The sequence below is a fragment of the Astatotilapia calliptera genome, chromosome 3, assembly GCF_964374335.1.
Source record: "Astatotilapia calliptera chromosome 3, fAstCal68.1, whole genome shotgun sequence".
In the NCBI taxonomy this organism is placed as follows: Eukaryota; Metazoa; Chordata; class Actinopteri; order Cichliformes; family Cichlidae; genus Astatotilapia; species Astatotilapia calliptera.
Genome location: NC_137424.1, coordinates 69,277,040 through 69,304,710, shown reverse-complemented (window position 1 = coordinate 69,304,710; position 27,671 = coordinate 69,277,040). Strand labels below are relative to the sequence as shown.

The following is a 27,671-nucleotide window of genomic DNA, read 5'->3' as shown; positions in this document are numbered from 1 at the left end:
GTGTTTTGTGGACTTGGAGAAGGCATTCGACCGTGTCCCTCGGGGTGTCCTGTGGGAGGTGTTGCGGGAGTATGGGGTGTCTGGCCCATTGCCACGGGCCATTCGATCCCTATACAACCGTTGCAAGAGCTTGGTTCACATTGCCGGCAATAAGTCGGACTCGTTCCCGGTGGGTGATGGGCTCCGCCAGGGCTGCCCTTTGTCTCCGGTTCTGTTCATAATTTTTATGGACAGGATTTCTAGGCGCAGCCAAGTGGCGGAGGGCTTTCACTTTGGTGGCCTCAGAATCTCATCTCTGACTTTTGCAGATGATGTGGTTCTGTTGGCTTCATCGGGTGAGGGCCTCCAGCTCGCACTGGAACGGTTCGCAGCCGAGTGTGAAGCAGCGGGAATGAGGATCAGCACCTCCAAATCTGAGGCCATGGTTCTCAGCCGGAAAAGGGTGGAGTGCCCACTCCGGGTCGGGGATGAGTTCCTGCCCCAAGTGGAGGAGTTCAAGTATCTCGGGGTCTTGTTCGCGAGTGATGGGAGAGGGGAGCCGGAGATCGACAGACGGATTGGGGCTGCAGCTGCAGTAATGCAGACACTGCACCGGTCCGTCGTGGTGAAGAGGGAGCTGAGTGTAAAAGCGAAGCTCTCAATTTACTGGTCGATCTACGTCCCTACCCTCACCTATGGCCACGAGCTGTGGGTAGTGACCGAAAGAACGAGATCGCGGATACAAGCGGCAGAAATGAGCTTCCTCCGAAGGGTGGCTGGCCTCTCCCTTAGAGATAGGGTGAGAAGTTCGGCCATCTGGGAGGGGCTCAGAGTAGAGCAGCCAGCTGAGGTGGTTCGGGCATCTGACAAGGATGCCCCCTGGGCGCCTTCTGGGTGAGGTGTTCCAGGCATGTCCCACCGGGAGGAGGCCCCGGGGCGGACCCAGGACACGCTGGAGAGATTATATCTCTCGGCTGGCCTGGGAACGCCTTGGTATTCCCCCGGATAAGCTGGAGGAGGTGGCTGGGGAGAGGGAGGTCTGGGCCTCTTTGCTTAGGCTGCTGCCCCCGCGACCCGGCCTCGGATAAAGCGGAGGAAGATGGATGGATGGATGGATGGATGGTGGGCCGGTCTCTAGTCAAAATGTCCGGGCCAATTTTCTGTCCCAGTCCAGCCATGTATGCAGCTCATCTGCAGTCTGGTGTTACCAACATCTTACTATTCAGAAGGCAGAATTTCCGAGTTCTGAGTACAATCGAAAGCACCACGACTGCAGTTTATGTGTTGGATGTAAAAGGCGCACATGACGCTGTGACGTAGGCTAGAATCATGGCAGCAGTCAATGACGGTCCAGGCGTGGGATTTCTCTCGTGGAAATATGCACATTATCTTTTCCTTTCTATTGGTAGGTGGCACAGTGCACTTGTGGCAAGTAAGCAAGCTAGAAGACTGGCAAAGTTATGGAAGCAACACATTAACAAGAGAATTCTGAGTAAAACCAAAGTTACTTTCCCTAGTAACTAGTTACTTTGAAAGTAACGAGTAACTTGAAGTAATGAGTTACTTTTGAGAGAAGTAACTAGTAATGTAACTAAGTTACTATTTTAAAGTAACTTACCCAACACTGCGTATTGTGCACTTTCATTATTTTTCTTACCATCATACATCTCTCTGGCCTGTATGGTCATATTTCACTGCATGTAACATGTAACTGTAACATTGCTAGTGGCAATTTATAAGCTCAATCAATCAATCAGATTCTTCACTTCCCCATCCACATTTATGCAGCCCAAGATATACAGTAAGAAAGCCAGTCTGAGCATCCACTTTCCATAATGTTTTTTGTATGTTTTTGGTAGCTGGCGGGTTCAGAGGGAGGAAGAGATGGATGCAGGTGTGAAGTTCGTGTGAGAGCAGGGAGTGAATTCAGCATCCTGACAATCTGATAGACAAAGCTGTCTGTCAGTCTTAGTGATGGGTCGTTCGCGAACGAAATGGCTCTTAGAGCCGGTTCTTTGACGTGAACGACGCGAGCCGGCTCCTTATCGCGAGCCGTCACGTGGTTTTTTTTGTTTTCTTTCTCTCAGCCTCTCTCTCTCTCTCTCGCACTTTTTTTCTGCTTCACTCAGCATGCCAGCCTTGTGCTTTATGCTGGGCAGAGGGGGGAGGGGCGGTAGTTACACTCAGTAGCACAGGAACAGAGCGGGAGGGAGAAAGAGAGCCAGGGACAATAACGTCACATTAGAAAGGTATAGTAATCATCCACAACTATTTTCAGTTGCAGATGATAAAGGATTCAGAAAGTTTATTCATGCAGGCCCATATGAAAGAGAATATGCATGTTCTTTTTGTTTTCATATTTTAATTTATATTTAATTGTGTTGTGGTTTGCAGTGTTTTGTGTTGTTTCACTTTAAATTTGTGAAAGGAAAAACATGAAAATTTAAATAGTTAAAAGTTGAAATGTGAATAGTTGATTTTTGTATTATATGATTTATTTATTACATTTTATGTGAAGTGAATAAATAAAAGTATATTTACGGTGGCCCCTAGAGATAAAGCACATACAAACTTCAAATCACGTAAAAACTCCAAAACACATAAAAACACGTACAAACTCCGAAGCACGTAAAAACACATACAAACTCCAAAACATGTAAAAACACGTACAAACTCCAAAACATGTAAAAACACGTACAAACTCCAAAACATGTAAAAACACGTACAAACTCCGAAGCACGTAAAAACTCAGAAGCACATAAAAACTCAAAACACATACAAAAGACAACAGAAGTGCTCCAGGATGCTAGGGCACAGTGTTGAGCTTTTGTTACCTAGTGGCTACACAAGCCAGCAAGTACCAACGACCAGATTTGGTGTGTGGTAAACAATAAACAATACACACATGCTTTCAGTTGTGTAATTTAAGTGATCTAGGTAGCTCTGCTTTGGAAGTTCAGTTCATGCTAGAAATGTGTTTTGGAGTTAGTACGTGTTTTGTCTCTAGGGGCCACCGCATATATTTATATATAAACATATATAAATAAAACCACTTATTTTTACTTTAGTAATTCCTTTTGTGCATAATTTTATATTATTGTTAATAATAAATAAATTAAAGCAACAAAACAACCTGAAGAGCCGTTTCGGAGCCGAAAGAGCCGGCTCTTTTTAGTGAGCTCTCTGCAGGTCATTCACCAGGTCCCCCCGTGTGGTTCTGGGATCTTTGCTCACCGTTCTCATGATCATTTTGACCCCACGGGATGAGATCTTGCGTGGAGCCCCAGATCGTGGGAGATTATCAGTGGTCTTGTATGTCTTCCATTTTCTGATGATTGCTCCTGTCACGGGGTGGAAAGGGACAAGTTATTTAAGTTTTGCATGTTTTGTTGTTTTACCTTTTTAATATTTTAATATGAAGTGTATTTACTTAGTTTTTATATTGCATGTATTGGTCATGTTTTGTGCAGTGGTTATGTTGTTGCATGTTTTAATGGTATTTATTTGATGACTTGTCCTGGAAAGACTCCGCCCCTACCTGATAGTAAACTGATCACACCTGCGAGAGATCCCAGAGAGGCCAATAAGAGGGCCTGGCAGACCATAGAGCAGGGGGGGAGAAAAAGCTTGAGAGAAGGCTTGAAAGGAGGAGAGACATGGCATGGTAACAGGTGTGGGCGACGGCCGCGCAGAGCGGCACAGAGGCCCGGCTATAGGCAGCTGGCCAAGGCGTGCGGCAAAGGAGAACGAGACCAGAGATCGCGGACGACCGCGCACTGGAGGGAGTGATCGGAGCTGAGCGGAGAGGTCTGTGCTGGTGTTGACGGGAGGTAGCTCCTCGCCGAGAGAGGCCCACGGCAGGGGATAGAGAGGCAGCGGGATGGCGCCTTATGTCCCCGGGACGGCGAGTCTATGGCTACGCGTGTGAAGCACAACACAGTGGTGGGCGGAGTTAGGAGCTCTGCCCATCTGGGGTAGGTCCCGATTCATCCCGTCTAAGACGAACCTCCAGTGGAATTTAAGAATGGTGACTGCCGCTGGCCCCCTCTCCTTTTTCTAGTTGGCATCAGAATGAAGAGGCCGACAGGACGGCGACAATCCTGTTGGTTTCTGCACCGTTTGGACTTTTATATCGTGGCGGATGCCACTGGACTGTTGATGTTGTGTTTTATTGCTTTTTATTGTGTTACCCCTTGGCCAAGGTTGGTTTAATTCATTTTGCATTTTTAACTATTTAAATATAATAAATTATATTTTTAATTATACAACTTTTTAATCGTGTGCTTTCTCTTGGCGGCTCCACTGCTCTGTCCGTTTGGAGGAAGGTTTCCTTCCTTTAAAAAAACGATACTGTGGAAACAAAATCAGCCTTTCCGCTCCGTTACACTCCCACAGTTGATTTTTTCACACCAAGCTGCTTGCCTATTGTAGATTCACTCTTCCCAGTCTGGTGCAGGTCTACAATACTTTTCCTGGTGTCCTTCGAAAGCTCTTTGGTCTTGGCCATGGCGGAGTTTGGAGTCTGACTGTTTGAGGCTGTGGACAGGTGTCTTTTATACAGATGATGAGTTCAAACAGGTGCCATTCATACAGGTAACGAGTGGGGGACAGAAAAGCTTCTTACAGAAGACGTTACAGGTCTGTGAGAGCCAGAGATTTTCCTTGTTTGAGGTGACCAAATACTTATTTTCCACCCTACTTTACGAATAATTTCTTTACAAATCCTACCATGTGAATTCATGGATTTTTCTTTCACATTCTGTCTCTCACAGTTGAAGTGTACCTCTGGTGCAAATTACTGACCTCTGTCATCATTTTAAGTGGGGGAACTTGCACAATCGGTGGCTGAGTAAATACTTTTTTGCCCCACTGTACACTGTGCTCATGTTGTCCATGAAACACAGCACCCAGTGAAAACGGCAGTAGGAGACAGTGAGAGGTTCCAACCACATTTGAAACTTGGGCAGACCTAAAGTTTGGTGCAGAGTGGAAACTTTTTCTCTACTTGAGAATTATTCCAGCATTCAGTCTGATATTGGTGGAACTCAGGGCATAAATGAATGCTGCCACATTTTTGCCACTTCGATGGATTTTCCTGTCTCTCCTGATGCTCTGTTAACCACTTGTCATCAGCTGATTTCCAATTGGTGTCAACTGATGTCTGTTTTCTTAGCTCTCACAATTTAGTGACAAACATGTTTTAGTCAGACAAAAAGATAAAAAAAAACAAACCATAAAAATGTAAGTTTAAGTGCTCCATATAAAAGTGGCATCGTGCCAGTGTGTTTTAACTATTGTCTGTGTTTTTAAAAAAGAAAGAATTAAGAAAAAGAAAAAAATGTGCACACTATATTTTAGCATATTTTAATCATCCAAACACATGGCAAGTCAGGAAATAAAAAAATAAATAAATAAACAAACAAATTTGTAAATTAACAGGGAATATGAGATCTTGCAGTTGGCCTATTTTAAATTTTTATCCCAGAGTTACTTCAAAAACTCTTCATTTGTAGTGAGCGCTCCCAAAGCCTTGCATCATTTCCCTGTGGTGTAGGCTAAGTCCACTTAATTGTGTTTCAGATTAACCTGCTTTTACATCAAATGGGTGACTTATTCACATTTGTTTTCTTGCAATCTTTAATCTGCCATTTCCAGTTCATGTGAATGCAGAGGTGTTAACATAATCTTCAGATAGCAATTTAAATAATAACTACAAATGTTTTAATAAAGTTATAATAAATGTGTTTCTGTGACATAAATCACAAGCAACTATCTTTCTTCTGATTCCACCAAACAGCTCAACCAGAGTTTACCTGCATTTTGCTGATTTAGGAAACACATTTGGTGAATATTACAAAATTCCAGAGTGATAAGTTGCCATGCAATGACAAAGTATCCTTAACTTCTGTAGAAAACTTTAATGATGACATTTTTAAGGGTGCGTGTGTCGTGTTACTGCTGGACTCGAAGGAGGTGGTCCCACATCAGGCTGTAACTGCTGATCGTTTTCATTTGCCGACTGAGTTTTCATTGATTGTTTTGTTTATAAAAATTCTAAATGACATCACTGCTTAAACTGTCAAAGAATCATCTAAATTATTATAAATGACTGAAAGGTAAGAAATAAAAACTGTTCCTCACCCTAATCGGCTGCTGTAGAAGTGAACAGTTGTACGTTTGAATCAAAAAACATGAAATTACATTTTCCTGCAGCTTTCATGCTGAATCTAGTTGTAAGATAAATAGAAACATTTGTATAAAAATATAATGGATCACATTGTGATTTGTTGAATGTTAACAAAAAACAGTGAAAATTGTACTTCTTAATCTCTAAAGCTGGGGCATCCAAGTCCTTAAGGCCCGATGTCCTTCAGATTTTAGACGTGTCCTTGATCCATCACAGCTGATTTAAATGGCTAAATTACCTCCTCAACATCGCAAATATTCAACAAAATCATTTTATGAGTTACGATAAGGGTGTCATCTGGAAACTTCAGTATTTTGTTATCTTTGGGTTACACTAACTAGTGGTATTTTTTTCCCTTGTGTGTGTGTGTGTGTGTATTTCTATCTACACTCAACAAAAATATAAACGCAACACCTTTGTTACTGCTCCCATTCCCCATGGGATGGACGTAGAGACCTAAAATTCATTCCAGATACACAATATAACCATCCCTCCCAAACAGTGGTCACAAATCAGTCCAAATGTGTGGTAGTGGGCACATCTGCCATATTGAGATAATCCATCCCACCTCACAGGTGTGCCACATCAGGATGCTGATCTGACATCATGAGTAGTGCACAGGTGTACCTCAGACTGCCCACAACAAAAGGCCACCCTGGAATGTGCAGTTTTTTGTGCTATTGGGGGTCTGGGGACCCAGAACCAGTCAGTATCTGGTGTGACCACCATTTGCCTCATGCAGTGCAACACATCGTCGCATGGAGTCTATCAGATTGTCAATTGTGGCCTGTGGAATGTTGGTCCACTCCACTTCAATGGCTGTGCGAGGTTGTTGGATATTCGTGGGAACTGGTACACGCTGTCGTATACGCCGGTCAAGCACATCCCGAACATGCTCAATGGGTGACATGTCCGGTGAGTATGCTGGCCATGCAAGAACTGGGACATTCTCAGCTGCCATCTGCCCTGAACAATGTGAACCATGATTCATCCGTGAAGCGCACACCTCTCCAACGTGCCAGACGCCATCGAATGTGAGCATTTGCCCACACAAGTCTGTTACGGCGACGAGCTGGAGTCAGGTCAAGACCCCGATGAGGACGACGGGCATGCAGTTGAGCGTCCCTGAGACGGTTTCTGACAGTTTGTGCAGAAATTGTTTGGTTGTGCAAACCAATTGTTCCAGCAGCTGTCTGGGTGGCTGGTCTCAGACGATCTTGGAGGTGAACCTGCTGGATGTGGAGGTCCTGGGCTGGTGTGGTTACACGAGGTCTGCGGTTGTGAGGCCGGTTGGATGTGCTGCCATATTCTCTGAAACGCCTGTGGAGACGGCTTATGGTTGAGAAATGAACATTCAATGCACGGGCGACAGATCTGGTTGACATTCCTGCTGTCAGCATGCCAATTGCACGCTCCCTCATTGCTTGTGGCATCTGTGGCATTTTGCTGTGAGACAAAACTGCACATTCCAGGGTGGCCTTTTGTTGTGGGCAGTCTGAGGTACACCTGTGCACTACTCATGATGTCAGATCAGCATCCTGATGTGGCACACCTGTGAGGTGGGATGGATTATCTCAATATGGCAGATGTGCCCACTACCACACATTTGGACTGATTTGTGACCACTGTTTGGGAGGGATGGTTATATTGTGTATCTGGAATGAATTTTAGGTCTCTACGTTCATCCCATGGGGAATGGGAGCAGTAACACAGGTGTTGCGTTTATATTTTTGTTATCCCTGTGTTCTGCAGGCTGGGTGCAGCCATGCAAACAGAGAGACAACACTGCCACCACGTGGTCAAACTTGAACATTACACCAGACAGCTCTTATCAAGCAAGCTGTCACTAAAAGAAGACCTTCACACATCTTTTTTAAATATTAAAGAAAGAGCAAAGTGTTTGATCTCATTTTGTTTTATTTTATTGTAGCATGAACTGAGAATTATTTAGACAAGATAAAATACTATTAATTTACTGTGGTCCTTTTTTGGGAGCTCATGAGCTCATTGTAGTCTTGGATTCTTAGCTGACAGCAGTGGAACCTAATGTGAGCACCTCAAATGCCACTCTGAGCTCAGAGTAAATTGACATAGTCAAAGTCCTTGTGACTACACACTTCTACCACATACACACGTAATTTAGAATCACCAGTTAACCTAGAGGTGTCAACCTCCAGGCCTCGAGAGCCGGTCTCCGGTTTTAGATGTGTCTTTGATCCATCACAGCTGATTTAAATGGCTAAATCACCTCCTCAACATGTCTTGAAGTTCTCCAGAGGCCTGGTAATGAACATATCATTTGATTCAGGTGACCCAGGGTGATATCCAAAACCTGCAGGGCACTGGCCCTTGATCCCTGGAGTTCGACACCTCTGAGTTAACCTAACATGCATATGTGTGAACTGTGGGACGAAGATGAGCACCTGAGGAAGCACACAGAACGACCCCAGCTGGCATTTGAACCATCCCAAACATCTCCACCACCATCCCACCCAATTACAGATATTTTCTTTATGTCAGGGCCCTCTCTGACCTCTGCTAGTATGACCTCTGCTCGTTCTATGTACAGTATATGATCACTCATATGCTGTTTAATTGTTTCACTGGCTGTGGATTCCCCCATGGTCCTCCATGTGCACGTAATACATTATTTTATATTTAAGTAAACTTTGTGTGTGAACTCCCTGCTTGTCACCTACTTTGAGACAGTTTGTGACACACATTTTTAAGACTCAAACTGACTCTGGTGTGAACGTCTCCAGCCAAGCCTTTCCACCCAGGAATATGAAGTTTGACTCTTTAAAAGTAGAAAAATTCATTTTCTGTACATTAACACGAATCAGAACATCTATGAGAGCTCATGTGAAATATGGTGTTCAGAGAAACTACAATAAGGGATCAAACTCTTGTCTGTCAGGGACCCTGGATCTGAGCGACCCAGGGTCCCTGAGCAGTTATGGACTTGTATTATATTATATGTGTTTTGGTGTTGCTGTCCCTCGTTCTCCCTGGTTGCAGGTATGTGTGTGGGTGTGTGTGTCTGGGTGTGTCTGGGAGCACCTGTTTACAGGCACCTTCAGGCCTGGTAGGTGGTTGGCCACACCTGAAGACCATCACACAGCTGATGAAGCCCCGTCGGAGGAGCTACTTAAGAGTGTGGTGGAGCTCTCTCCGACACTGGGTCATTGCGTGGCTTCACGTTAGTCTTTTGGCTCGTTAGCAAGTTCAGTCTGCCGCATTGTGTGTGTATTACGACTGCATCTTTGTTATTTTCCCCGGGAGAAGTGTGGAGACGAGAGGGCAGCGAGCACGGGGTGCTCAGACACTGAGGAGCGGAGACAAGGAACATTAACACTGGGAAAAGGACATGTCACGGGAGTCGGGAACGCACTGAGGATTTATTGTTATGTCTTCCATTCACTGTAAATAAACGCATTGCTTATATTCAGAGCTCCGTGCCTGGGTCCTCCTTTTCCTCCCATCCCTCCGGTTGGCCAGCGTCAGCCGTAACAGAAACCAGAATAAAGGAGGAAATTCTTGTCCGGAAACAAACAAAAAAAATGGAGAAAGTGTGTTTGCAAACTGGAATCAACAGATTAAACATCTTGAGTGTGTAGCGCCTCTACTCAGGACCAGTACAATATCAATTCAAAAAGAGCCCCCAGACATTAAGCTAGGTTCAGAAGGAAGTTTTGATTTAGGACTAACACTGTGAGTTGGCTTGGAAGTGAACAATTAGCTTATATTGACTGAGTACCAATATAAGAAAATTAAAGTTTCCTGAAGTCTGAATTATCCTTTAAAATTTGTTGAAACCCAAACAGACCCTATGTTATATTACCTGGTAGGACTGATAGTGCACAGGGCTTATCTAATATCCAAGGTATGGCTTGAATCACTTCTTCAGAGAATTCCAAAAATCTGATCGCATAGTTGGCCTCACCATTTCACAATCATCCATAATTTGGGCGGGGCTCATGATCAGTGGTTCCCTAGAATCCTTTATAGCAGTTCAAAAACTAGTCTGGATTTTCCAACACAAATAACTCGATAGATGTTATTTTTTTTGTGCTCAGGGCCAAGATATTTTCCTTTTGCACTCCAACACATTTAACAGCCATTAGAGGGAAGATCTCACAGGAAGGGAAAGACAACGCTTCCTGGGCACAAGACACAAGGTCATCACAAACACAAGACAGCCTCATAGCGCCCCGTGTGACAATAACAATAGCGTAAAATGACGAAAAGGGGTTTAGTAGCCGTGTATTTCACATGGGTTACACCTGTTTCACAGAGTAAAGACACGGCACTCATATGTTCCAGCATCTGCAGTCCTCACATCCTTCAGAATCAAAGACATGTCTTCATCCTTCTTGGTTCCCGCTTCTTAAAACATAGATGCTGGTTGGTGGTATCAAAGTGCCCGTCCTGGTACAAAAGCACATATTCTGACTCCAGGTCAGCTCTGCTCCAGTTCACAACTATGTTCCTGTTGTTTGGAGCTTACAGTACTGCTCCATTTGTGACAGCAAGTCAAAGGGAGGAACCTGCAGCCTATATTCAGTTTGAATACAGAAATAAATGGATCTGGATCATTTTCTTCCTTTAATTAGGTTCTGTTTCACTTTTTGATCGAACTCTTGGCGACCGGGAGAGGAGGATCAAAACAGCAAAGAGAAAGAGAGGCAAAAAAAGAAACAGGTAAGAGTCGATAAAAAATGATCAATCCAGTGTAGCAGATGGGATTTGGGTACACGATGCCCTGTGCTGATTCTGCACATTAAAAGGGAGGGTATGTTTGAATTAAAAAAAAAAAATCTTTAATGTAAAAGCACCGTTCTCATCAGTTTGCTTGTGGTCCAGGTGTTAGGAGTGGCAGTGGCACTGTTTGTACTGCCTCTTTGTGAATAAGAGTCAGGAAAAAAGGACAAATCTGTGTACATGTTCCTTTTCTTATCTGCTTTACTTCAAACACTTCTTTAACTTACTTTTTACTTTACTTTACTTACTATTTTTTGGTGTATTTTGTCTATGTTATGAGAAATGCTTTAACTCTTTTAAAAACTCCTTTGGGAGTGCTGAGAATGATGTTTCTGATGTAAGAACTGCATCAAATAGTCAAAGTGACGAACGTCTAGCCAAGAAACAAAGCTGGCAGCTCTGCAGCTCTCCCTTTTTAATTCTCTCCCTCTCACGTTTACATTTTCTCTAACAATTCATATGTCCTGGAAAGTCTCACGTTATTTGCACAAAAGCAGGTGCACATGCCTTTCAGACAAGGTAGGATTTGTTTGCACATCTTTGGGATGTGCACCAGCAGCTGTGAAGCCTGTCGCCATAGCAGACAGTCTATAGTGCAGCGTGACAGAGTAAATGGGCTGTAGGGTGGATTCTGACAAGTCCTTTTACTTTTACTTCTGCTTTTAGAATATTTGAGCTAAAGTTCACCATGATGCATCAATGCTCCCTCGAGTGTGTGTGTGTGTAGAAAGAGATGGTTCTCATTTTAAAATACAAATACCATCATACCTGACCAGATAAGTCGTGGTGAAGAATGCATCCACATGCTAATGAGTTTCAAACTGTTTGTTGCACTCACAGGTAAACTTCCTAAAGTGCTACCACTCTGTGAAGCACGTTTTGATGTGAGTTTGAAAAAGATCATTAGCTTTGGGAATATAAACAAAGATAAAGTTGGAATGCAACTAAGTTTGCATTTGTGGTAAAGTAACTTAGGTGAGCTTTTTAGATTCATCTTCAGATCAGTGCAGCGCACAACAACAAAGTATGTTGCTGCCAGAATAGAATATGTAGTATAAACTAACAACTAAGACAGAAAAGTAATGAGACTGTGTGGCTGAGGATTAAATTTGTCCCGAGAACTGAGAACAAACAAACTAAACGAATTTAACTGAATTCAGGGAAATCCCATAAATTCCAGATATTTTCATATTTTCTGTGATTTTAATTATTTAAAACCTTTTAATAATATAAAGTTCGCTGTGTGTGTGTGTTTCTGATTGATCAGTACAGGGTTTGCTGTTTATTTTTTCTTTGGTAAATATGAGAATAAAAAATAATATTGTCTACACTGCTCCACCTGCAACCATCCACCCTCAGGCTTGTTTGTGTAGGCCATGAGCAGACCTCCCCCCTTTTCAGGAGTGTAAAGTGTGTTTGTGTTGTCCATGAAACACAGCACACAGTGCAAATACAGCAAGAGCAGATGGTGAGAGTTTTCAAAGGCATTTGAAACTTAGGCTGAACTAATGTCCTCGGGAGTTTGGTTCAGAGTTGAAACTTTTTTTCTACTTGGGAATTATTTCAGCATTCAGTCGGATCAGTGGAACTCACAGCATAGATGAATGCTACAACATTTTTGCTACTTTACTGGATTTTCCTGTCTCTCCTGGTCTTCTGTTCAGCTGCTTCTGGAGGTGAAATCTGAATTTATTACATTATGTTTCATGTTTAAATGTTTTGTTTTTAATCTAGTGAATGTTTGACTATTTCAGTTAAAGTGTGTAAAATTTGTCACCACTTCTCATCAGCTGATTTCAGATTGGTGTCAACTGAGTTGGCTGCAATAGGACAAACATGTTTTAGTCAGACAAGAAGGATACCCCCCCCCCCCCCCCAAACATTAAAGCATCCAATTTAAGCTACACCCCAGGGAGACTTTCAACAGTTGTCTGTGTTTTTAAAAAATAAATAAGTAAATAATAATAATAATAACAATAACAATAATAATGGAAATTGTGTGCACAATATGGATAATTATCATGGATAATCTCAACACATGGCAATAAGTAAAAAAAAACATTTAGGTTTATTAACAGAGGATTAGACATTTCACAGTGGGCCCATTTGAAATTTTTACCACCGATTCACCTCAAAAACACCTGCAGTGCGTGCACCAAACACCAAAGTGACTCCAGCCCTGCAGCTTGTCTAGGCTGCAAGGTCACTTTTTACCTGAGCTGTCAATGTTGGTGTTCCAGATTAACTGGTTTTTACATCAGATGGTTGACCTCTGTACATTTGTTTAGCTCACTTTGTTTAGCTCATTTGTTTAGCTAGATCTTTAATCTGATATTTCCAGTGTCAACATTACACTTCAGATAACAAAGCACATTATATTGATTAAAAATATTTTTAATGAAGTTAAAATAATGTGTTTCTGTGAAATAAATCACAAGCCAACATCTTCCTTCTGATACCACCGATCAGATCAAGAGAGACCAGAGTTTAATCCTTTTAGTTCTTTATTAAAATCACTATAGTATGCATTGTAAACATGTCAAAGGAGCTTGCAAAGAAAAGCGTCTGGACTTCTTTAAGTTACTTGAAGACGTTTCACCTCTCATCCGAGAAGCTTCTTCAGTTCTAAGGTCAAATGGTGGAGAGTCTGAGCAAAAACTGGTTCACCCGAAAGACAAAACGCCAAAACACAGACTTAACAATGTGGTGTATGCTCCACATTGTAGCGAGGAATGCCCAGACCTCTACATTGGAGAGACCAAACAGCCACTTCACAAGCGCATGGCACAACACAGAAGAGCCACCTCCACAGGACAAGACTCAGCAGTCCATCTGCATCTTAAGGACAAAGGACACTCTTTCGAGGATGCCAATGTTCACATTTTGGACAGAGAGGACAGATGGTTTGAAAGAGGAGTGAAAGAAGCCATCTATGTCCACTGTGAGCGACCATCTTTGAACAGAGGCGGTGGTTTACGACACCAACTCTCTGCCATCTATAATCCAGTTTTGAGATCCCTTCCCAGACGCCTTAACACCCACTCACATCCTGGGCCATCTGATCTCAGGAATTCGCATGATAAGGTGGGGCCAGGTTTCACAATGAACTCACTTAAAAAAAACAACAACAAAAAAAAAAAAAACCAATGAACTCACCCGAAACTCTGGCTGATTGGGACCCACACCCAGTTTCACACCTTGGCTCAGGCGATTAGAGGATCATCAGGGGGTCCTTTTGTCCCTCTGTGGGGGGAAACTCCCACTAGGTTTATATCTGGGACTCTCCACCATTTGACCTTAGAACTGAAGAAGCTTCTCGGATGAGAGGTGAAACGTCTTCAAGTAACTTAAAGAAGTCCAGACGCTTTTCTTTGCAAGCTCCTTTGACTATGATGACCTGGATGACTGAGAACCTTCACAGACCCATTGTAAAAAGTTACTGTAGTCATCCTGATTGAAAATGCTGAAACATTTTATGAGACAGAAATTCTTAACTTTTTAAATAGAGCAATGATGAACAGTGAGGTTCAGTTGTACTTTGACCTTTAACCTCTCTGATCTGTGTTGTTTCCTCTTTCAGAACAGAAAAACATCACAGCTGAGTCTGGACAGGACGTCATTCTGACATGTCGAGCTGCAAACAACAACAACATATTTGTGGAGTGGAGAAGAGTTGACCTGGATGACTATGTCCTTTTGTACGGAGATGAGGGGTCTGTACTTGAAGACCAGCATCCGTCTTTTAAGAACCGGGTGGATCTGCAGGACAGACAGATGAAGGATGGAGACGTGTCTTTGATTCTGAAGAATGTGATGATTGCTGACAGTGGAACATATGAGTGTCGTGTCATCCAGAGAGGACACAGTCACAAGAAGACTGTCATTAAGAACAAGCCTATCTGTATCATGGACCTGAGTGTTGATCCTCCAGGTGAGTGAGTAGAGTTCAGTCTGTGTGTGATCAGAGGTGAAGCTGTTTGATAGTCTCTGATGAGATTTTGAAGAAAGTAGCTCACACCTTTTCTCACCTGCAGGTCAATCAAGAAGAAATGAAGAAGATGGATCTATTGGATGGAAAGTTGCTCTGTCAATTTTCTGTCTACTTCTTGTTGCTGCTGTTGCTGTTTTTATGTACAGAAAATGTTAACAACAACAGAGTCGGGATTCAGAGCAAACTCCTGTTTAAAGAAATAATGTGACTAAAACTGAAACCTCTGATGAGCCTCTCATTGGATCTTTGTGAAGAGACAAGCTAGACGAACACTTGTTCACACCACTTATTATTTTTTAATGTTTTGTAATTAATAGTGAACTGCAGCTATAATAAGTTGAGTGATTAGTGCAATTATTTTGACTGTTACAAAACCACAAACATCATAAGCCCAGTTTCTACATGTCAGAAAATAAATCAGAGCAAAGCAGGAAGAGCTTGCTTCAAGCACATGCTCATTAACACTCCAGCACTTTGACACAGTTTTTATCACAGTCCTCTGCAGGCTGGGAGCAGCTATGAAGTGAAACTGGGAAACAACACTGCCACCATGAGGCCAAGCTGGAACCAGACAGCTCTCATCAAGCAAACTGTACTTAATGGAAGATCTTCAACATGTTTTTTTAAACATAGTATAAACATAGGCCGGCATAGTATACAGAAACATCTGTGCCGAATATGGCCTGGAAGTTCCAAGGTTAAAATGGGAGACGCCCCCAAGGGTGGTGGAGAATGACCGAGCTAAGATCCTGTGGGACTTCCAGATACAGACGGACAAAATGGTGGTGGCTAACCAACCGGACATAGTGGTGGTAGACAAACAGAAGAAGACGGCCGTAGTGATCGATGTAGCGGTTCCGAATGACAGCAACATCAGAAAGAAGGAACACGAGAAGCTGGAGAAATACCAAGGGCTCAGAGAAGAGCTCGACACGATGTGGAGGGTGAAGGTAACGGTGGTCCCCGTGGTAATCGGAGCACTAGGTGCGGTGACTCCCAAGCTAGGCGAGTGGCTCCAGCAGATCCCGGGAACAACATCGGAGATCTCTGTCCAGAAGAGCGCAGTCCTGGGAACAGCTAAGATACTGCGCAGGACCCTCAAGCTCCCAGGCCTCTGGTAGAGGACCCGAGCTTGAAGGATAAACCACCACCCGCTATATATATATAGCCAAGTCCTGATCGGGAGGTAACGTCAGATTCCGATCGAGTCTGAAACCACGTGATTGGGCAGATTTCCGATCACGTGATCGGATCTGGATATCCCTAGTCTCCAGTGGCCCTGCTAGCTCAGTCTCCTGTGTTCCCGCTAGCTCAGCCACCCATTTGGCCACCATTCTCGCAAAGTCATTCCATACAGGGAAAAAATTTCACATTAACCTTTGGTGTTTCTCATGAACTGGCTACCTTTGAGACTATAACTCCCCCCAGGGCCTCCCCAGAGGCTACGTCTCAGTCCTCAGCTGATTCTGGACCCCTGGAGGCTAAGAAGCCTATTGAGGATTGCACCGTGTGTGCCTTTGGAGCTCCTGTTTTGTTTCTTTAGACATGAGTTTCGAGTTTTGTCAGTTCTGTTCTCGCCACCATCGTGTTTTGTTGTATGTCATCCTCCTCAGTAAAACTCACTCACATCAGCAGTGCCTGCATCTTGGGTCCTTTAATAATTCCCACACGGCTTGCCTTGCAAACAGTGACAGATACTTTGTTACCAAGAAACTGTATGACTGTCAGAGAAACGAAAGAAAAACTAGATTAAAACCAATGATGCCTATCAATTCTTTCCATGACAAAGAAGTTTGCCTAGACATGCCATGACTTCAGCCAAACAGGACACACCCACATTTTTTGCTTTTTGACTTTCAAGTCCTGCACTTCTGAGCAGTGAATCCAGTAAAGGGGAAGTGGAAAGTTTTAGGCTGACTTGACAACTGATTAAAATGATTATAAAACTATTAATCAAATTATTCCTTGTTGGAACAGTCACTGTTTTGCTCTTTAGAAGTACACTTTATAACTTATTCAAAGAAAGTGTCTTAAATTACAATAAATGCAAATCATAAGGGTAGGCTTGGCAGGAAATTCCCTTGTGACAGTGCCAGGGCAGGGTTTGTGAAAGAGAAACTAAAGACGTGAAATAAAAACACAGAACCAAAACAGAGACAGCAGATCCCCTGAGGCATCTTGACAAACATACATCATCTGCAATTTTTCTCATCATCTCAACAGGTCAGTATTAGATTTAAATAAAACTGCATTAAATATAAATAAAAGAACGTATTTTCTGCTCCTTCCTTGTCATAAAGGGTCACCACAACATATTATCTGTACATGTTTGATTTTTTTACACTGTGTGTGTGTATGTGTTGGATCGTGATTCTCAGTGTAATACAGTGGAGAGAATAGATGCAGGTTGCTTGGAAATTTGTAAACAATGTATTTTTATTTTCAAAGTAACAATCTCAACATATTTTACCTCTGTTTTGACCAGTGTCTTTTTCAAACACCTTTAAAAATGGATGGTGATAAAGAAATTCTCCTCCAGAAGCTGAAAGGACTGGTTACAAATATCAAATGGAGCCCAAAGGAGGTCGCTGACTTGTTTGATGCTCTTTTGAAGCGATTTGAGTCAACAACAAATAACAACTCCCATTTCCTCACATGGATGATAAAAATGTTGCACTGCATAGAGATTTACTTTATTACTTCTGACTGGAAGGATAAAGATGGAAAAACACTTCTGGAACTACTCAGAGACAAAACTGTAACAGATGAAACCTTGAAGGAATATTTAGCAAATGACAGAGAGAAGACCTTGGAGGAAATCATTGATGAAATCCGCCAAGAAAAGTTGAACCAGGTTGATGTAAAGATTTTAGATGATGTCAGAGATATTGTATCAACAGTTCATCAAGACTGTGATATTAAAAATGACAGCTTAAAGAAGAGTGAACTGAAATCAATCTTAAAAAATCTGCTTTTGCCAATGAAAAAAAAATCAGCTGTTGTTTCAGGACCTAAACTCATGCTTAATTTTTGTAATGACAGCTCACCAAATAGTCATTTGAAAAACATCTTAAAGATTCTCTGTTTGGCAGTGAGTATAACAAAAACTAAAAATATTAAAAAGCCATTTCGGCCACGACTGACACAGATGGTGAGCTGGTGTCTGATGGCTCTTTCAGAAACAGGACGATTGATTCAGGTTGGCACAGGAGAGGGGAAGTCTTGCATAGTGGCCATGTTTGCAGCTTTTCGAGCTCTGAGAAAAGAAAACGTCGACATCATGTCGAGTTCATCAGTTCTTGCAGAGAGAGATTTTAAAGAATGGGAAGGATTTTATAAAGAGTTGAATATCACTGCTGATTATAACTGCAACAGGCCTGATGTAGAAGTAAAAAAGTGCTATGAGTGTCAAGTTGTTTACGGCACTGCAGAAAACTTTGCTGGTGACTGGCTTCGGCACCACTTTCAGAGGTTGGACATATTAGGGCAGAGGAAATTCCAGTGTGCAGTAGTGGATGAAGTGGATTCCCTGATGCTAGACAAGGGTCATCATGTAGTCTATTTAAGCAGTAACATGCCTGCTTTGCAGCATCTCAACCCACTCTTGGCATGTATATGGGCCACTGCTAATCAGTACAAGAAAACTGGCACAGATGTGACTGTAGGGCCAAAATTTCCTTTTTATCACGTGCTGGAAAACATCATGGAAAAAGATAGTGATGAGTTCATTATTCGTCAGATAGCAGAGGACACAGGTATACTGTCAAAAGGATCAGTCAAGGACCTGAGAAAGAACCCGAGCCTCTTAAATGAAAGTGTTACTGCTAACGAGCTGTCTGAGTTCTTTAAAACGGTGGAAAGGAAATTCCCATCTTGCCAGTTTGCTCTCCACTTCATAAATAACAATGAAATAGAGGAACTCAAGAAAGAGCTGCAGAGTGAAAATGTGGAAAGCAGAAGAGTGTCACTGCTTTTACTTGATGGTGGCTTCTGTCAGTACATGTACTCTGATCACAATAGCGTGGTGAGCGCTGTGGAAGAGGAAGTAAAGAGATCAATTCATTTTACACCATGTGAACTGAACCAAGCTAAAAGCAGCTGCTACATCCCAGGCTTCTTTTCAGAGCTGGTCAAATCTAAACTAAAGGTCTGGATTGAAAATGCATTTGAAGCTCAAGTCATGACAGAGGACCATGAATATGTGATGGAGAAACATGGAATCGTGCCTGTGGACTACAGCTGTACAGGGGTTGTTGAAAACTACATGAAGTGGACTGATGGACTTCAACAGTTTATTGAAATGAAACACGAGTCAAAGATTAGTGACATGACAGCCATCACAAACTACATGTCTAATGTGGGCTTGCTTCAAAAGTATAAAAACCAGTTTGGAAGTCAGATCTACGGGATGTCTGGAACTCTTGGTCAAGAAAAAGAGACTGAGACTTTGCAAAAGATTTATGACGGTATCAAAACCTGTCAGATACCTTCATTCAAACGTAGAAAGCTGTTTGAGGTTGAAGGTGTTGTTGTAGAAGATGAAAAAGAATGGATTAAAAAAATCTGTGATGTTGTCATTGCACAAACCAGCCCTACATCATACAGGGATCCTAGAGCTGTGCTCATCATCTGTGAGACCATCAAACGAGCAAAGATGATCCATAGCAGTCTAGGAGACAGAGTCCAGAACAAAAATCTTTATATAAACAACAACATGGACAACAGTGTGATCATTTCCAAGGAGTTTAAAGCAGGAGAAGTCATCATAGCAACAAACCTCGCTGGCCGTGGAACAGACCTTCAGGTTTCTGACACAGTAAAGGAAGCTGGAGGTTTGTTTGTTGTGCAGACCTTCCTGCCCAAGAATGCTCGTGTGGAGACACAAGCATTCGGCCGCACTGCTAGACAAGGATCTCCAGGATCTGCTCAGCTCATTGTCTGTTTGAGTCATCTTTCAGAGTTGCTCCAATTAATGGTTTTAAGAATGAAACTTCTTTCTTTATTCAGAAATCTAACAGATGTGACTCCACTTAAACAACTTCTGTTTGTGATGCAGTTAAGGTCATATCAACAAAGCAACCATAATGAAGCATCTGCAGAAATGACTTCAACACTGAAGGATATTTTGACTGGAACACCACAGCAGGAAATAAAGACAACTAAGAAGGTCAGAGACAGCACAGTGGCTGATGAGCTATCAAGCTACTTGGAGTCTCAGATCCCAGACATGAAGAAGAAGGAAGAGCTCTTCAATGATTATCTGGATGTACTGGATGATCTGTATACAAGCAGCAACAACAAACCAGAAGCTTCAGATTTGTCTGCTCTGAATGAGTTTTGGGGTGTGTGGCTACTTACAAGCTTCAGTGCAAAAGATTCTACTGAAGAGTTGAAAAGTCGACTAAAAACAGACCTGGACACAGCGAGGCAGAAACTCAGACGGAGAGAATCACCATCATCAAACCTCTACCACTACATTAGCTTTGGTAACAACCTGCGTGAAAAGGGGAAGTTTGCAGAGAGCATCAACATGTACACTAAAGCCATTCAGAAGGATCACTGTTGGGGAGCTATTGCATATTACAACCGTGCTTTTACATCTTTGAAGCAGCAAGACAGGAGTCAGAGTCCAGACTGTATCAATCGAGCTCTAGAAGATTTGCAAAATGCACTCAAGTCTGTTCAGCTTCACTGTGACCAACTCGAAGTCACTCACAGGTTCTTAACACAGCACACCAACAAAGACAACGGTGATTCACTCACCAGGCATGACAAACACTTAATAGCCAGATACACAGTGTTGGTGTCATTCAAGGTAAACATTACAGAGGCCATAAAGAAAGTGGACAAAGCCAGAGATACAGGTGGAAATGTAAAAGTGGAAGAGAGTCTAGTCTACTTCATGGTTCCACTGGTGTATTTTTTGCCTTTTATTTTCCATTCAAGGCAATCAGTGTGTGTTATCCGCTCTAGAGATCCTCTGATGTGCCAACAACTCATCAGCCATCCTTCTTTTGATATTCTAAATGAACTTGAGTGTCTTAAGAGTCTGGGCCTGACTCATGTCTATACCTTAGACACACTGTTTTCTCTGGGAGGCTTTTTCTCAAAGATTGGTAGAAGAATAATGCAGACAAGTTAGCTCTTTTTTGGGGGGGTGGGGGGCCTTAAGTGAAGAAAGAGAATATTTGTCAGATTTTCAAGACTGGGACAAAAATAATGTTGGCCCACCCCTGAACCTCCTGATACATACAGCTATGGCATTAATTTCAAAATTCTATGTTTCCTTGTCCTCAAGTTAAATTCACGAGATTTTTAGAATATTTTACCTTAGCAATGTTTTTTGTGTGTGTGTTTTAATGAGTTTTAATGCAGAAGATGTGTACCATGCCTCTGCAATTCTGACATTATTACAATGTTTTAACGTGAAAATGTGTTTCTGAGTTGATGAATAAGTTAACTGCAATAACACATTGTCAAAGTTGAATCATTTGTGACTGGTGGATGACAGCCAAAGAACCATCACACACCTGTTACTATGGCCAGACTTGCAGTTTTATAGAAGAGTTTTGGAAGTAGAAGTAAATGTATAGCGCTTTACTTGGTCCTAAGGACCCCAAAACGCTTTACACTATACACAATCATCACATATCACAATCATCCACCCATTCACACACTGGTGATGGCAAGCTACGGTGTACCCGCCGAAACGCTGTGCATTTATCGAGACTTTCTGCCCTAGGTAGGCCAATTATGGATCTTGGATCCACATTATGTCAGCAGCTGTTCTCCACCGTGAACTATGTTAAAAACAAACACCGCTGACTTCGTTCAGCCCCGATTTGCAGACGCTGTGTGCAGAGGTTTGGGACCATAAGTCTAATTGTAAACATATCACAGCAGAGCCGATGATGTTTCCATCAACATGCTTTTCAGCATCTCTTTATTGGCCACTTTTCACACACTGCTGCTGTACGCATACAGCCGGCTTTAGCTTTTCAGCTCACACCCCGACACACACCAACACAACAGCGTAGATAGCGCAGACGCAAAGGCGGCGAGGCGGGATTGCGGGTGCCGCTCATGTGCGTCCGCCTCCCCTGCAGCCCCGCCACACACATTAACCTGGTAAAATACATATTTAGGCAGAATTTTGTAAATATCTATTTTTCATCTTTTAGCATCTTTTAGTGCTTTTTTCCAATTATTTTTTAAAAGTGAGGCTCCAACAGCCCAAAGGCGATATAAGGTTGGCGGCTCACAGCAGTTTTTGTTTGCTGGATCATTTTAGTTCAGCTGGGTGTCTTTCCTTTTGTTGTATTTCTTTAAGAGTTCAAAATGTGTTAATTACATAAATAAATTGCAATTTTCTCTGTAGCACTTCAAGGATTTCATAAGCAACACACCTTAGTTGTTCACACAAAGCATAAAGGTAAAAAAAAACAAAACAATATATACAGTGTTATCTTCATTTTAGATGTAAAAAAGTATTTGTGGCTCCCAGTGTTTTCGTGGAACCCGGGCCCAAGTGGCTCTTTGGATGTGAAAGGTTGCTGACCCCTGGGTTAGTACACTGAAAAAAGTGATATTGTCTCCTTTTAAATATAGCATATTATATTTTGGTATATCTTTTCAATTCAAATGAGTAATTCCTGTCTACATATATAATTCGAGTAACTCCAGAATACATTCCCTGCGTTTTAATCCAATTAATTTTAGTTAATTAAATGTAGCTCAAAATGCTTAAGTATGTTTTTCATAGCCTCCTGCTGGGCCATTTTGCGCATGCGTTAGGACAGGCCACCATTTTGCGCGCGGACTGAAAAAGCGGACGCTGTGTGCTGCAAGCGGGCTCAAGTTAATCGCACAACTTCATATAAAGGTGGTCTAGCTTCGGTAAGTAAACCTTTTACGGTCGTTTTTGTTTTAGTTTTTTTTACCTCAGTCAAAGCATGTTGACTCTTTAAGACGTGTGCACATGGAGAAAGAAGTCTAAGTAGTTGTACAGCTCTGAACTTTGTCGTGATTTGACTTAAGCTAGCTATGTGCTCTATTAGCTACTGCTCTATTAAAAGAGTAATTGTATTGATGCGTTAAAATGTCATATGTTTTTAGCTTAGTTCTGGTGGCACACTTTGTACTAACAAATTATGGAACGAGGCAATTTCTCTGTTGTAGTTAGCTGTAAAGTTCACTGTACAGTCGCCTGCAGTTTTAAGTTGAGAAATCGTCCCTCCCGCCACATTAAGGAATAGTCGGGCGGGGGAGGGGGCTTCTGAACGCGCCTGCACAGTCAGGGTGCAGTAGGAAATAAATAAGTAGGATTGGCGTTGCACAACGTCTTTTGTGCAGAAACAAATAATGGTTGTAAACTGTGGAGGAGAATAACTCAGTGGTTGCCAAAAATGTGAGCTCAAAAGGCACTGAGAGTGAGGTTTGTCAGGACTGAAATTAACTCAGAAAAGAAGTTGCTTCACTTGATAGAGCTGTTGAGTTTAACATTTAAACCTATTTTCTGCACATTCCAGCACATAAAATAAAATAATTTTTTGTGTTTACACTCACTCTTTCAAATAGATGCAAGTAAAACACAGCAGAACATAAATAAAGTCAAAGACTCAGCGGTCCTGTTGCTCTATTTTCACCTGTAAAGCAGGACTGCAGTAGGCGGAGGTTTACCCTGGTGCAGGTGTGCAGCGGTCAGTGGAAGGATACGGTAGTGTCTCTGTGAGTTTCCCATTACGTCGTTGCGCTCTTGGTGCTTCCTTGGAAGTTTAGGGGTTTTTTTCGCTGTAAAAAGAAGTTTTCTTCCCACGCACGATGGACGCTAATGTTTTTGTCACTTTTTATGGAATCAAACTCAAAGTAAGGTCAGTACTTCCACGCTTTAAACGCTGCATGCTCATACTCTCTCCCGCACTCGATATGTGATCCATTGTTGATCTGCACACAGCTGTTGTCACTAACGGCGCACTCGCTTACGTCACTGTCGTGAGACATTCTCGCAAAAAATCACGGTTTTAGTAACGCAGTAACGCAGCGTTCCTACGGGAAAGTAACGGTAATCTAATTACCGATTTTGCAATAGTAATCCCTTACTTTACTCGTTACTCGAAAAAAGTAATCAGATTACAGTAACGCGTTACAAGTAACGCGTTACTGCCCATCTCTGGTGGTGTGTGTGTGTGTGATACAGGTAAATGCTGAATTCCAGTGTATTACAACACTTCAACTGGAGATGACCTTCGCGGCACAGTTAGACAGAATTACACCTCAGTTGATGACAGTTTTCCAGAAGAAGGGCGGTGTTTCTGGGCAGAAACTTGCCCACCACTTGCAGATCATGCAAGAGGTAAATCTGAATATTGCAAATTCTATTTGGATTTCTTTTGTCTTAAGTGGCAGGTCACTGGTGAGTCCAATAAGCCGTTTTAGGTGACCAGCCAAAGAATCTAAATTTTGAAATTTCTTATATAAATTTTATTTACTATGTTTGAACTGACATATGATAAAATTTACTTATTGCGAATTTCAGACATTGTTCTTTTTTCCAAATTGGTTTAATCAGCAACTCTCTTTAAACAGGCTGAAAGTGATGTTAAAGTGAAAAGGGAAGCAGTTCTCAGGGCACTTTGCCTCTACCTTGGTGAAGAGGACGGAAGCTTTATTCGGGAGTTCTTTGTAAGTCATTTAAGTCATTGTAAGCAAGTCATCTATACACACACTTTTTAGATAGATATCTGTGTGTGTATTACACACACACACACACACACACACACACACACACACACACACACACACACACACACACACAAACAACTAGATTGGAATTTAATTGTAGAGTTAATTGTTTTTTCTTTTACCTTTTTATTAAATGTTTAGGACATTGAAGGAGATGATCTCCAGAGAGACCTGAAGAAGCACACCATGGGCATTTATGTCATCAACGGGGTGGACGGACAAAATGGACATTATGATGACATTGGAATATTTGTTGAAGGGGAGATAGTCATGGACAACATTGGATCTCTGGCCCAAGCTTGTGCATTGATGCTTGGAGTAATCTATGCACTAAACCTAGCCTTCCCCAAGGAATTGAAGGACTATTATGAATTCATTTAGAAAGTGTTGATGGGATTGGATGGTGAAAAGCTCTCCCCCAAAGTCTTTGGGCTGAAGAACAAAATTGCTACTGGATAGGAAGATTTCTAAAACCACACATCAAGAGAATGCTGTTATGTAAATTACCAATGACTGGTGCTCTTGTGAATAGGAGTGAAACTCTTGTACAACCATCATTTGTTCTGTTATGTTTTGATTGAACATTTTAACTTTCAATAATGAATGTTTCACATGTGGTACATTTGAGTAGCTTGAAGAGCAACTTTGTAATTATTCAGTTATAGCTGCTGCCCTGCGTATAATCAGTGTTAACTCAACCGAATTAAAAAAAAAACAAAAAAAAAAACATTCATGATTACCACACTGCAGCACACTGGTAACACTTTAAAGACTTAATTGTTTTGAAGCGAGTATGTTAGGTCAGAAAATATGTAAAACATTCAGAATCTTCAAGGAAGGACTAGAATGGAAAGACAGTGGTCAATAAGCAGTAAGGAAAACACAAGTTTAATTTTAAGTCTAATTACCTTATTAAAATGCAATTTCTAAATATGGATCGCAGAACAGCAAGTCTGAAACTGGTTAGCTTGTGGATGCATCAGTTTCTAATTGTGATACTTTATACTGCTGGCAGTGTTTTATTCTTTTATGTAAGGAGGTTTTTTTTGTTTTTTGTTTTTTTTTTATAGAGGAAGAGAAACATTGGTTAACATTTCTCTTGTCTGTTGTTTCTGTTTTGTTTGAATACAGCTTTTTAAAGCTACTAGTTCATAGGCAAAAGTTTTGTAATTTGTATTATACAAATTGCAGCAATTTTTCTTAGAGATGTGGATTCTTATTCTGTTTGCAACAAATTTTGCATTAATAAATGGTGTGAAAGAATGTTGTAGTTTTCATTATTGACGTTTTTAAAAACTACAAATCAGGGTAAGCAATATTTTTTAAGTAAACTTAACTTAATTGAAATAGAGAGAAATTAACAATTTGATTGATTTGAATATAAGTTTGGGACATAAGTGTAAAGGAAACAAATTATTCTGGTACATTTAACACGACCTTAGTTGGAATTACTAATAATATTTGACTAAGTCGTATCCACAACAGTTAAGTTAAAGTAGCTTAAAAATATGTTGGTTTTACTCGCTTAAATTAAATTCAGTGTACTTAAAAAATATTTCTGGATTCAAACAAATTTATTTCGTGCAACCACTTGTCATAAAAAAATTGAGTAAATTGAACAAAACATTTTTTTCAGTGTATCTTGCCCAAGGACATTTGGCATACAGCCAGGAGGCAGCCTGGGATCGAACCACCGACCTTCTGATTAGTGGCTACTACCTGAGCTACAGCCACCCTATGAGCTCATTGTGAAACCTAACCCCACCATATCATTTGATTTCCTGAGGTCAGATGGCCCAGGATGTGAGTGGGCTTTGAACTTTGATCCCTCTTATCTGTGTTTGCACTTTGGGTTTTACAGTTTCTTGTGTGTGTAAAAAGCAAATAAACATGTTATTGAATTCTTAAATTTAAAGGGATGCTTACTTTGATTACGTTGCATGAATGTTCAGGCATTAATACTGTTTTTGGAAAGCTGAACTAAAAGAATAAAAAGTAAATGTGAAAATGGTCACTTCATTGTGTTGTTTTTTTCTTCTTACATTTAGAGTCTCTTTGTTGACACGATCAAATGAACTGCTGCAGTCTGAGTAATTTTAAAAGAGAAAAGTATTTGGGTTGAAAGAGATTCAGCTAAAGTGAATGAAATGCTAATGAACTCCGAACTGAATGAAGACAGAAGTGGTACATCTCAAATATCTCAATCCGCCCGAAAGCATGAGTCACGATGGGTCACTGACAACCACGTGATGATGATTATCTCCCATTTGTCTTGCAGATATATCTTAGCCTATATTTCATGTAGCTCTGGATCTTTAATGGATGTTTCTGCCTGCATGTGTAGAGGATTGAAGTATTTAGCAAAGAAAACACAAAGTGACCATATAAGAGGGTTAAATTAGTGTCAGTGTGACTAAAATCTTATGTGCAAATTGACAGATGTTTTTGACAATGTCAAAAATTGTATATATTTCAGGTAATATGTCTTTTATTTCTTTTATTTTTAACATTTGGGAAAACTTAAGTCTGAAATCCAAATGAAACATATTTTAATAGTGTTTGTGTCCCACACTTTGACTGGATCACTGGCGGCTGATCAAGGTCAGTTTTCAGTCACACACATATTTATTTTACTGCTCCAACATATTGACACTGTTCCTGCAGTCCTCTGTAGGTAGCTATGGTAGCACTAAGACAACACTGCCACCTAGAGGTCAAACTAAAACATTTTTGTTTCTTCTGCAAAGTTTGTAAGATTCAAAAAAAGATTAAACAAGTAAAGTTTGTTTTGTAAGATGAACAATGTTACTGAGGAAGAAAAGTAGGAAAAAACAGCAGCTAAACTGGACTCACTCAGACTGACACAAGTGCAAAAATATAAACAGAATTTTATAGTTTCTACTCTGTGGCCACTTTATTAGGTATAAGATGCTTGTTACATGTTTGACGCCTATTTGTCACCTGAAACTTTGGAAGCTGTGATGTATTTGAAGTTTGTGGAAAAATGTGCAT

At 41.4% G+C, this 27,671-nt stretch overlaps 1 protein-coding gene across 3 annotated transcripts; it reads left to right on the top strand.

Annotated features, from left to right (window-relative positions):
- The first annotated feature begins 12,314 nt into the window (after window positions 1-12,314).
- Window positions 12,315-26,673, top strand: LOC113018071 (uncharacterized). Of its 3 annotated transcripts, XR_013906398.1 has the most exons (7): window positions 12,315-12,603; window positions 14,508-14,858; window positions 14,962-17,141; window positions 17,404-23,788; window positions 24,115-24,270; window positions 24,504-24,599; window positions 24,801-26,673. XR_013906398.1 is itself a non-coding variant. In XM_080298906.1 (4 exons), exons 2-4 carry the CDS (start codon window positions 24,157-24,159, stop codon window positions 25,038-25,040), a joined length of 450 nt encoding a protein of 149 aa, XP_080155032.1. In that variant the 5' UTR covers window positions 22,801-23,788; window positions 24,115-24,156; the 3' UTR covers window positions 25,041-26,673. The 3 variants fall into 3 exon arrangements, 1 of the variants encoding a protein (XP_080155032.1); XR_013906399.1 differs by lacking the exon at window positions 24,115-24,270; XM_080298906.1 differs by lacking the exons at window positions 12,315-12,603; window positions 14,508-14,858; window positions 14,962-17,141 and having other exon boundaries at window positions 22,801-23,788.
- The last annotated feature ends 998 nt before the right edge of the window (window positions 26,674-27,671 follow it).

Coding starts and splice junctions, on each gene's coding strand:
- LOC113018071 (XM_080298906.1), top strand. CDS start 24,157: ATGACCTTCGCGGCACAGTTAGACAGAATTACACCTCAGTTGATGACA. Junction 24,271..24,503: donor ACTTGCAGATCATGCAAGAG/GTAAATCTGAAT, acceptor CTCTTTAAACAG/GCTGAAAGTGATGTTAAAGT. Junction 24,600..24,800: donor GCTTTATTCGGGAGTTCTTT/GTAAGTCATTTA, acceptor TTAAATGTTTAG/GACATTGAAGGAGATGATCT.